This window comes from Balaenoptera acutorostrata, chromosome 1 (genome assembly GCF_949987535.1).
Source record: "Balaenoptera acutorostrata chromosome 1, mBalAcu1.1, whole genome shotgun sequence".
In the NCBI taxonomy this organism is placed as follows: domain Eukaryota; kingdom Metazoa; phylum Chordata; class Mammalia; order Artiodactyla; family Balaenopteridae; genus Balaenoptera; species Balaenoptera acutorostrata.
Window position 1 is genome coordinate 176872309 of NC_080064.1, and position 12352 is coordinate 176884660.

General features: G+C 48.5%; 1 protein-coding gene across 2 annotated transcripts in view; it reads right to left on the reverse strand.

Moving 5' to 3' along the window:
- LOC103001799 (calpain-2 catalytic subunit-like) overlaps positions 1-2782 on the reverse strand; it is a 40965-nt gene extending 38183 nt beyond the window's left edge. For both annotated transcript variants that reach the window (XM_057541180.1, XM_057541176.1), the window contains exon 1: positions 2400-2782. In XM_057541180.1, coding sequence (XP_057397163.1) covers positions 2400-2636 — 237 coding nt within the window. In that variant the 5' untranslated portion in view covers positions 2637-2782. The remainder of the gene's footprint in view (positions 1-2399) is intronic.
- Positions 2783-12352: the final 9570 nt, after the last annotated feature.

Sequence of the window (12352 nt, forward strand, 5' to 3'; positions counted from 1 at the left end):
CATGTAACACATTCCAATTGCTCTCATCTGAAAACCAGCCTGTCAAGCCCCAGGTCCCACTCTCCCTGACACTTTTCCTCCTCTCCTTTCACAGGCACCCTTCTGGAATTAGCTGGGCACGCTCTTCATTTCTGGTTCCTTACTTCGGGGTCTACAGCCATCCGGCTTCTACCCCATTGCAATTCTATGCCATTGCAATTGCTCTGTTACAGTTACCAATGACTTGCTTCTGTGTAGATCCAGTGGACACGTGTCTGTTTGCCTTGCCTGACCCGAACCACAGCTGTGTTTGAGAAGGCAGAGAGGGCGGCTGTGAGCTGTGGCTATTGACACCCACAGGCTGGACACAGTCCTGGCTCCACCCCAGACACCTGTATGAGCGAATAGTTCACCTTCCCCAGCCTCAATTTCTTCAACTGCTGAATGGGACAATAACAGCTACCCTCCCCCTTGGTTGTGCAGTGCACACCCTGTCCCGCCCTAATCTGGGGCCCTAAAATGGCCTCGGATCTCTATTTTCCCATCTGGAAGTCCTACAGGCATTTCCAACTGTTGGGTGACCTGTCCGTGTCCCCTCACTAGCCCCTAAAGCCTTCAGAGGCAGAAACCATATGCACTGTGCCTGGCATACAGCAGGTGTTCAATATACGCTTATTGAGTGAATGAAAGAATAAGCAAAGAAGTATGTAAATTCACTTTCTAAACTGTAAAGTGCTATACAAATGTAAGGCGAATACCTTCTCGTTTACCACTTTCACAGCTGTAATTCTCTTTGAGGCTCATTACAGTCCTGCATTCATTCATTCACTCATTCCACAAATGGTCACAGTCTTTATTCACAGATGTATCTCAAGCATTTAAGACACTGCCTGACATATTACAGGCACTCAATAAGTATTGTTAAATGAATGAATGAACGAATGAATGCATACTCTGAATGCACTGGGCATAGACTGGTGCACAATACACACATGGTCCCTGCAGTTCACTAGGAAGGACAAACAAATATCTGTAATTATATTTATAAGTTGTGAAAATGCTATGAAGGAAATTAGCAGGGTTCAGTGATAAAGAATACCAAGATGAGAAGGGGGCTGCTAAGAATGGTCAGGAAAGATCTCTTTGGGGAGGTGACATCTAACTAAGTCCCAAAGAGTAAGTGAGCCAGACTCCAGAAAACCAGGAAAGAGCATCCCTGGCAGGTGAGGCAGGAAAGAGCTGGGTGCCCTTGAGAAACTAAAAGGTGCTGGGCCTGGTGAGCCAGTGGGGAGAGGAAACTATTTAGGCATCACCTCTTCTTTTAGATGAAGAAGTGGAGGCAGGGAGGTTAAACGGCTCATGCAGGTTAGCAAGAAGTGAACTCAAGTGCTCCAGGCCAAGGACACTTCCTACTGAACTTGCTGCTTACGGGCTGGGTTTGGGGTAACAGAAGGTGACTAGCGGGTGGGGGTGAGGGGCTCAGAGGAGTGGGAGCAGGGCAGGAATGTTTATTTCCCTAGCAGGAATCTAGAGGCTATATTTCCCAGGAAGCCTCCTTGAGGTTTGGCGGGGGAAGATCGGTGAGGTGTCCCACAGGACATGGGGCCAGGAGGGGTTCCAGGGGAAACAGGATGGACAAATGGATCAGGAAGGAAACTGTTCCAAGGCCTGCCAGGGCAAGGAGGGGAGAGACCCAGGGGGGCAGGATAAGGGAATACCGAGGGGCCCCTGAGACGCCGGGGTGAGGATTCTGGGAGGGTGGGTGAGGAGGAGGAACTGGCTCCTGAATGCATCTCCCCTGTGCTTTTGATAATCACCAGGGTAAATGTTACGGGGAGGTCGGCCCCCTTTGGAAAAACAAACAGGAAACCCCGACTGGATAAATCTAACCATCGCTGCACGAGACAATCCTTAGTCACAAAGGACCAGGCCAGGCGTGGACTTTCTCCCTTCCTGAAGCAGCCTAACCGAGTTAGAGACTGACTTTTCCCGGTTAGATAGTGTCCCACTCACCCCACACCCCACCTCGGCACCCCGCCTCCCTTCTCCGCAGACTCTCTCCCCACCGGAGTCCAAGAAGTTTTGTCCAGGTCCCCCTATATCAACCGAGTTTTTGTGAGTTTTTGCTGGCGGGCCTGCTAGTGGGATTTACGGGCAGCGTGCACTTCGGCCCGTCCTGCGGGCGCCGTGGGTGGCAGAGGGGACACGGGCGACCGCGGAGCTTCCCCCGACCCCGCGCCTGCAGAGTCCCCGGCTGGGCAGCGCGGGGACGGGGCTCCCGGCTGCGGGGCTCGGCTCTGCGCGCTCCCCGGGCTCCCCGCGCGCTGGGCCTGGTTCTCGGCTGCCGCGAGGCCCGGTCGCCGCGCCTCCGGTTTCCGCGCCCCGCCCGCCCCGCATCCCGCCGCGGGCGCGCTGCCTACCGTGGGCCGCTTCCACTCGATGCCCCGGGTCTTGCTGGAGTAGGGTCCCAACTCCTTGAAGCCCAGGGAAGACGGGAGGGCCGGGAAGGACGGGTCCTGGAAGAGCGCCCCGGCCTCCAGCCACTCGTCCCGCAGCGCCGCGTAGTCCTGGCTGAGGTACCTGAAGGCCCTCTCGTGCGAGCCCAGCCCCTCGGCCGCCTCCCGGTCCTTCGCCAGCTTGAATGCGATGCCCGCCATGGTCGGCCCGGTGCCCGCGCTGCCGCCCAGCGAGCGAGCGTGGGTCTCAGCGGCTGCTCGGCGCGGCGCTCCGCAGGGGCGCGGTCAGGGTTCGGCGCGCGGCAGCGGGACTGCGAGCGGCCGCCGCGGGCGATGATTCACCCGGCAGGGCAGCGCCCTCCGCGCCTCGGGGCGTGGCCTGGCCGCTCCCGGCCAGCTCGGCGCCGGGCCCTGGACCCTGCCGGCCGCCGGCCTGCACAGCGCCGGCGGGAGGACGGCGGCGGCGGCCCACAGGGCCGGTGCTGCCACCTGCGGCCGGCGCCTGGGATGGCCGAGCCGGCCCGCGCCGCGCACCTGGGCGTCCTGGTGGAAAAGTGGGGACTCAAACTCAACCCCGATAGACGACTTCCCACTTGTTGGGGAGGAAGGCTGGGTGAAACCCGAGGCTGGGGCTGTCCTGACTCTCCAGAACACACCCTGTGAGTCAGAAGGTCGGGGAGAGAGCTCCAGGGGACTAAATTAACTCTGTGGGAAGGTGTCCCTCCGCTATAGTCCCCATTTGACAGATGGGAAAACTGAGCATCAGAGAGGTTCAATGACATCATCCAATGTCGCCCAACTAATTAGAGGCAGAACAGGGATTCTAAGTCACCAGAGGCGTGTTACAATCGTGATGCTACACACTGCTACTGGTTAGCTATATGATCACAGATAGGGTGGCCAGATTTGGCAAATAAAAATACATCCACCTGTAATAGGGAAGAACAAATCTGACTCCATATTAGATCTGTTTTGTTGCCTGTGTTTAGTCATGCTGGCTCTGAACCTTTTGTAAAAGAATGTTATCTACAGCCTGAAATATACAGGATAGCCTATTCTCAGGGCTCTGACCTTTAAGAGTACATTCATATAGAGATACAAAGTTGCAGAACAGAGAATAACTTTTGTTTCATTGGAGGTTTACAGGAACATCTTGACCTGACCAACATGAACAGCTACAAGAAGGAAGGATTCCAACACCAAGAAGTTTGCAACAACTAACCACGCCCCTCCCTCATCTTGCCTTTAAAAGTGCTTTGCTGAACTTGGAGAAGTTCGGGGTATTTTAAGCACGAGACAGCCTTCTTGCATAGCCCTGCAATAAACCTTTCTCTGCTCCAAACTCTGATGTTTCGGTTTGTTTGGGCTCACTGTGTGTCGGGCACATGAACTTGTGTTTGGTAACACACCCAGTTAAATTTGATTTTCAGGTAAACACTAATGATTTTTAGTATAAGTATATCCCAAATATTGCACGGGGGCATACTTAAACTAAAAAATTGTTTCCTACGTAGGGGAGCAAAATTTGCCACCCCAACATATCTCTCTGGCATGCGGATTATTTTGAGCTGAAAACAGTCAAGGCCCAAAAGACTCAGGAAGAAGCTTTGACCTTACCGGTAACTGCCTAAAGAATTTAGATAAAGGGCCTGTTTCCAGAAGAGAGCCATCACCAGAGATATGTGCAAAGAATATGGGCTCAGTGTGGTGGGGAATACTGCAGGGCCTAGAGACCAGATTCCTCTCTGTGTCCCATTGCCTCCACTTGGCCCAGCAAACATCTATTTACCAAATACTTGCTTTTCCATCTCCAAGTCAATTGTCTTCTTCCCCTTTGAAGTCCCAAACCCCTACCACCAACATCCTCATTTGTCTTTAGCTGAAGATGGTGTTTAAGGAGAGGGCTTCAGCCAATTTGGCAAGTTACTCAGTTTTTCTGGATCTCTCCCATGTATACATGGTATTAAACTTTTATTTGATTTTCTTTTGTTAACCTGCCTCATGTCAATTTAATTTTTAGACCAGCCGGAAGAACATAGAAGGGTGGAGGAAAATTTCTTCTTCTCTATTTGCTATTTATCTGAAACTCACTTTTAACTGGGAGGACGGAGTCCATATTGCTAAAGCCTTTAGAACACTGCCTGTGTTCGGGGCCACTGTGACCATTCTGCTCCTTGAAGAGGTAGCGTGAGACTCTTGGCTCATACACAGGAATGGGTGTGTGCCAAGGAGTGCGGTCGTCCCTTCCTCTCCATCTCTGTGCTAATATGGAAGAATTCATGTTTCAGTGGAAAGCTATGCATTGTTTAGAGCAGTATTTCTTTTTAAAAAAATTTATTTATTTATTTTTGGCTGCATTGTGTCCTCGTTGCTGCACGTGGCATTTCTCTAGTTGTGGCGAGCGGGGGCTACTCTTCATTGCGGTGCGCAGGCTTCTCATTGCAGTGGCTTCTCTTGTTGTGGAGCACAGGCTCTAGGTGCGTGGGCTTCAGTAGTTGTGGCGCATGGGCTTAGTTGCTCTGCGGCATGTGGGATCTTCCTGGACCAGGGCTCAAACCCGTGTCCCCTGCATTGGCAGGCGGATTCTTAATCATTGCGCCACCAGGGAAGTCCCCCCTCATTAGCTTTTAATGCTCTTAAATTTAAACACCTTCATCCGGTTTTTTTTTTTTTTTTGTCCTTAGTGGGAGGATCGTTTTGAATAACCTGACCTACTATTACTAGAAGCAAAAGACCTTTTGCTTTTATTTTATTCTATTTTTACCATTTTGTTATGGAACATGTAAAACCTACACAAAAGTAAAAAGAGAAGCATGTGGGAGGGAGGAGATATGGGAACGTGTGTATATGTGTAGCTGATTCACTTTGTTATACAGCAGAAACTAAGACACCATTGTAAAGCAATTATACTTCAATAAAGATGTTTAAAAAAAAAAAGAGAGAAGCAGAATGAGCTCTCTTGTACTCATCATCAGCTTCAACAATGATCACCTTTTTTCTTTTTATAAATTTATTTATTTATTTATGGCTGTGTTGGGTCTTCGTTTCTGTGCGAGGGCTTTCTCTAGTTGCGGCAAGTGGGGGCCACTCTTCATCGCGGTGCACGGGCCTCTCACTATCGCGGCCTCTCTTGTTGTGGAGCACAGGCTCCAGACGCGCAGGCTCAGCAGTTGTGGCTCACGGGCCTAGTTGCTCCGCGGCACGTGGAATCCTCCCGGACCAGGGCTCGAACCCGTGTCCCCTGCATTGGCAGGCAGATTCTCAACCACTGTGCCACCAGGGAAGCCCGATCAACTTTCCTAATTTCTTGTTTTATTTACTCATCTCTGCTGGTTCTTTCTTTCTTTGTTGAATATTTTAAGTCAAAAAACAGAAAAATATAATTTTAATTGAAAATACTTTTGTGTGAGTGTTTATCTGTTAAGGAGTTAAATATATATATTTTAAAGTATATATGTACAATAAAAATATATCTACAGTATCTTATCATACCCAACAAAATTAATGATAATTTCTTACTATCATATAGTACCAATCTTATGTTCAGTTTTCCTCAGTTGTCTCCAAAATGTTTTTTTACATATTGTTCAAATTGGGGTCTAAAGAAGGCTCAAACATTGCATTTGATTGGTGAATTTAACTACATTTAGATCTATAACATGCCTTCACTCCTTTTTTTTCCCCCATGGCATTTATTTTTTGAAGAAAGTGGATCATTTGTCCTGTAGACTTTCTCACATTTGGAAGCAGGCTGATTGTATCCTCACGGTGTCATTTAACATGTATCTCTAACTCAGTGGTGCTTACCTGGGGGTGATTTTGCCACCTAGGGAATATTTGGCAATGTCTGGACATTTTTGGTTGTCATGACTGCAGGGATGCTACTGATATCTAGTAAGTTGAGGCCAGGGATGTTACTAAATATCCTATAATGCACAGAATAGCTCTACCCAACAAAGGATTATGTGGTCCAAAATGTCAATAGTACGGACATTGAGAAAGTGCCTAATTTTTTTTTTAATTGATTGATTGATTGCTGGCTGTGTTGGGTCTTAGTTTCTGTGCGAGGGCTTTCTCTAGTTGTGGTGAGCGGGGGCCACTCTTCATCGCGGTGCACGGGCCTCTCACCGTCGCGGCCTCTCTTGTTGCGGAGCACAGGCTCCAGACGCACAGGCTCAGCAGTTGTGGCTCACGGGCCCAGTCGCTCCGTGGCATGTGGGATCTTCCCAGACCAGGGCTCGAACCCGTGTCCCCTGCATTGGCAGGCAGACTCTCAACCACTGTGCCACCAGGGAAGCCCCCCCTAATCTTTGATTTTCTCTAAAATGGCAATTAGATCTAGAGGTTTTATCAGATTTAAGTTCAGTTTTAGGGAGAGGATAGAATTCTTCACGGGTGGACTTGTGTTGTATATCCCAGGATATCATGTAAGAAATCAATAATCTCACATTTTTAGTGATGTGCAGATGGATAAATGCGTTTAGGTATTGTCAGCCTGATCCATCCATTATAAAGTTTCTAATTAACTTTTCATCTAATAGTTTTATCATGCATTGGTGGCTGCTTAAGCCCATTATTTCTTCAAAGGTTGCAAAATGGTGACTCTTCTAATTCTGTTATTTGTTCTATTACTAGTTGCAATTCTTCTATACGGAAAGGCATTGCCTTATCAACTACTTACCCTGAAATACAGTCCATACTGGAAAGGCAGGATGAATGCATGATTCTTTCCCTTTCTCAATTCTCAGAATGCCATAGTTGCTTATAAATATGTTTAAAATAGTCTTTATAAGTGTTTTTGGAAAAAACAGCTAGCTACCACCCTCTGAGGAGCGAAACAGGAAAAGAGTGTTACTACGCAGACACTGTTACACCAGGCACTTGGTTTTAAATGAATCCACAGGGCGGGTTGGGATGAGACAGGGATCTAGGGGGCAGCAGAGACCACCAGCTGCTGGAGTCAGAACACCTTGGCTTTGATACCTTTAAAAATGCCTTTCCACTGACGGTTGCTGCTTGCAGCTCTAATTTCAGCTAGATAGAATCTCAGCTGATCTGAGAAACCACATCCCCGCCGTGGCTGCAGGGAGGAGCTGGGCTCGCTCTGGACCTCCTGGCCCTTGTTACCTGCTGTGTAAAGAGTCTCACCTCCCACTAGCGACGGGAACCTGGCAGTCCCTGTGGGTGGGGTCTGTCTGGGACAAGAAAGCATCCTCTGCCAAGTTCAACTCCAGCGTTCATTCTGCATGTTTCCAAGCGATCATTTGTCCCTTTAAACAGTGTCAATATGGTATCCCGGAGAAGAGCATGGGCTTTTAGGTAAGACAAACCTGCTGCCAAGTCCTGGTTCTGCTATTTATGAACTGTGTGATGAAACTCAGTTTCCACATCTGTAAAACGTGGTGGATGAGAGTTGCTACTGCACAACGTTGTTGTTGCTGAAACAGAGGATGATGCAAGTAAAGGGCTCAGTCAGGGCCCTGACGTGCAGGGCAGTGCTGTGCAGTGTGCGCGCGTGAGTGCGCAGTAACCGCAAAGGAGCGCCCCTCACCTTCCCCTGGCACGGCTTGTCCCAGCTCCAGGGCTGATGGCTGCATTCAGCTTGCCCGGGAGCCGCTCACCTCCGGACACATATAGCTTGGTTGAGCGCATAGTGGAGCTGTGCTCTGTGCCCCCCGTGTCCTCTGTGTCTGGTGAGCAAAGGAAGACCTGGGAGAAAAGTGACTTCTCCAGGTCACCATGAGGATGGGACAGGGCGGAGGATGGAATCCACTACAGACTCTTGGTCTAGGGCTCTTATTGGCTGCATTTATATTACTATTTTGTCTAGATCCCCCTAGCCCTTCCCTAACCCCTTCTTACATTGTCTTGGTTTAAGTCATACTTGCAAACGTTTTCAGAGAATTATGCATAAAATAAGAGCCCTCAGCATACATGTGTACTGAAATTCCTATAATTTTACCCAACCTGGGCTTAATTATACTCTGTCTTTTGCTAATCCAAGGATGCAAGATACAAAGCCTGAATATAACTTGTATGTTTAGCTATTCATTCATCAAACATGTATTGAATATCTGATATGTGCTGGGTACTGGGCCACAGGAAAGGGGTTTGAGATAATGGGGTGGGGGAAGGGTGAGTGGAGACATAGGGATGAAAAATGTAGTCCCTGCATGCAAGGAATTTTAACTCTAATGGGAGGAGTGGAGGAAATTCAGAACCAAGAAGCAAACCGATGATTACACTTCGGTGTAAAGCACAGGATGGCCTTTACCTTGGAAGCCTTTCTGGAAAATTGATATTTGAATGTAATCTAGAAAGATGGGTCATGGCAAAGCAGGGAGAGAACAGGGTGAGTGTCATTTCAGCTAGAGGGAGCATGGGGGGTTGTAAAAAGGCATGGTAGGTTTGGGGGAGTTTCCCATAGTTCTGTATGGAGGAAGCATGGGCAGATGGGGTTGTTGTGGTAATGGGGCTGTGGTAGAAGCCAGGTGGTGAGACCCACGATGCCATGGCAAGGAGTTGGGATGTCAACTTTAAGGCAAGATGAGGGGCATTGAAATACTTAAAGTAACAATCAGACTGGAGATTCGAGAGATTTGAGAAATTTGGAAGACTATCGCCGTGATCCAGGCTAGAAGGGATAAAGGATTGTACTTAAGGGGCTTCCCTGGTGGTCCAGTGGTTAAGACTCTGTGCTCCCAATGTAGGGGGCCCCCCGGGTTCGATCCCTGGTTGGGGAACTAAGATCCCACATACTGCAACTAAGCCCGCAGACCGCAACCACTGAGCCCGCAGACCCTAGAGCCCGCGTGCTGCAACTAAGAGCCCGCGAGCTGCAGCGAAGACCCAGCGCAGCCAAAATAAACAAATTAATTAATTAATTTTAAAAAAAGAATTGTACTCAAGTTGTGGCTGTGGGCATGGAGAAGAAGGAAGTAACTCAAGGGAAATTTAGGAGAAAGACTGGATAGGACATATGTTCAAACAGTAACCGTGGGAAGGATCTACCTCGACGTTTTGGACTCAACCTTGAGAAATTGCTATGATGTGCCCAGGTTACCACCTGGTTTCTCCCAGGTTCAGCTTGGGGCTCCTCTAAAGTCTGCTGGAAATTGGAAGTCTGATACACAGCTATGAAGATTTTTTTTTTCTTCCTTTGCCTCCCCTTTGAAAAACCCAGTGGAAAATTCAGTGTTTTCTTTGTCCTAGTGATGGGGATGGGGGGAGATGAGAAACGTGGCTATTTTCCAGTGCAGCCTATGGCCTGCAAGGGAAAAATGATTGACGGGCTGTGAGTACCTTCCTTCCATCCAATTTCATGCCAAGCTCTGCTGTGGCACAGGTTTATCAGATTTGAGGCTCTTTGCACAAAATTCCCAGCCCATAAATATCTCCCCTTCTGCCTGCTGTGGGAATATTTTTTCTTTTAATGTTCAAAATTAGATTAATTATAATCCTTGATTTAGGACACAAACTCATCATTAGTCCATGCATGGCTTTCTTTCATTTCTTGTTCATAGTATAATGAATTCCTATGTATCCACCACCCACCTGAGAATGAAAACATTACCTAAAATGTATACCTCTCTTCTACTCCTTTCCCACCCCATCTCCCTCCTCTTCAAGATGGAAGGAAAAACCCTTCTGATCTTTGTGTTTATCTTTCCTTTTTTGGTGTGTTTTATTTCGTATATTTTTATGTATGGGATTTCCCCCCCCCCCACATTCAAAACTTGACCCACTAAAATGAGGACATTTGAACTTGGAGAAGAGCAAATACAAAATCCTTTGGAAGAATCTGGCATTTTCGTAAATATATTTCTTTTTTTAAAATAAATAAATAAATAAATTTATTTTTATTTTTGGCTGCGTTGGGTCTTTGTTGCTGCACGCGGGCTTTCTCTAGCTGTGGCGAGAGGAGGCTACTCTTCGTTGCGGTGTGCAGGCTTCTCATTGCGGTGGCTTCTCTTGTTGTGGAACACATTCTCTAGGCGTGCGGGCTTCAGTAGTTGCAGCACATGGGCTCAGTAGTTGTGGCTCGTGAGCTCTAGAGCTCAGGCTCAGTAGTTGTGGCGCATGGGCTTAGTTGCTCCGTGGCATGTGGGATCTTCCCGGACCAGGGCTCAAACCCGCATCCCCTGCATTGGCAGATGGATTCTTAACCACTGCACCACCAGGAAAGCCCTTAAATATGTTTCTTATTAAAAACCTAATTTGCCTTACAAAAAACATCTTTGAGTGAAATTGAGAGTCCAAAAAAAAAGATATGTTTGTGCTCCAGTATGTCACCAAGCACCCTGGAGGGCAGACGGCCCCAGTTAGAGAGGCACTTCTGGCTTCCGTGACTGCTGGCAAAGTGGGCTCTGACAGCCTGAGAGCAGTGCATCCTTCCAACAGAGAGACACAGGGAGGGGCTGCCGGCAGGTGACGCTCATCAGAGCCCAGGTGCATAGAATGGTGACGGGCTCCAAGCGGTATGGACAGAGCATGGACTTTATGGTTACAGCAGCTAATCCCTTAACCTGGTCAGTGACATAGGACTCATGTGGCCTGGCTCCAAAAGGGGAGCGGGGCCAGTTAGATTTTCTCTCTCTTGGGAAACTGGACTGAGAAACACAGAAGGAATGATTTGCTAGTTAGTGGTGGGAGTTTCACTTACTTGACAAGTCAAGAGAGAGAGTTGGAGCTGGAGAGGACATGATGGGCCGTGGGAAACTCAGAGTTGTACTGGAGCAAAAATGATGAGCAGTCCAAGGAGGCCAGCTGATAGCCAGACAGAAATAGATGGTTGACCAGAACAGAGGCGTGCTAACAGGAGGGCAGTGGTGGAAGGAGCCACAAGTCCTGATACTGAGGCTGGGGGAGCTATGAGTATCCAACATTCAGCAGAATTCAACTTCTGACCTCAGAAAGCCTGGTACCATCAAGACTCTGGTTCTTAGATTTCCTGTTCTCAGGTGTTCATAACCCTGTTTAATCCAACTTTCCACCTAGTCTCTGCCTGCACCTGCACCTGTACCTGCACAGCTGAACACGACTGGAATAAAGAATACAGTCAAGCTGTCGTGGTTTAAAAATATGCTCACAAATTCTTTGATACTCCTCCCTTTAAGAAGTGGAGGCTAATTCCCTCCTTTTACAAGTGGGCTGGACTGGGCTTCCCTGGTGGCACAGTGGTTGAGAATCTGCCTGCCAATGCAGGGGATACGGGTTCCAGCCCTGGTCCGGGAAGATCCCACATGCCACGGAGCAGCTAAGCCCGTGCACCACAACTACTGAAGCCTGCGCGCCTAGAGCCCGTGCTCCGCAACAAGAGAAGCCACCACAATGAGAAGCCCGCACACTGCGATGAGGAATAGCCCCCGCTCGCCGCAACCAGAGAAAAGCCTGCGTGCAGCAACGAAGACACAAAGCAGCCAAAAATAAAAATAAATAAATGAATTAATTTAAAACAATACTGAAAAACAACAACAACAAAATAAATAAATAAAATCAGAAGACTTAGGGTCAAGTTTGCCATGTGAGTAACTTTGGGTTAACCTGACAATACAATCTACCCACAGACTTGCTGTGACTCTCTAATGGGTCATGGACTTGAAAGTGCTACCTCTATTCAAACGTAAGGTTTTACAAGATTAGTCACAGTGGGTCCGCAGGATCTGGGTTGGCCACTAGGGGGCAGTCTCAGCTGGTATCCTAGCTGGGCTCGAGCGGATCCACCCTTTCCTGCCAGGGATGAGAGACTGGGGTGGTGTGCGATCCCACAGACCTGGTGAGGGATGAGCCCACACATCTGGCCTTCCCAGCCTTCTGTTTTCTCAGGGCTGGTTAGATAGGGTTCAGTCTTACAGCTCTGGCACTCTTTGGAGTGATGGGATACTTCCTGTCCTGGGCAGACGGGGAACCCATCTTTT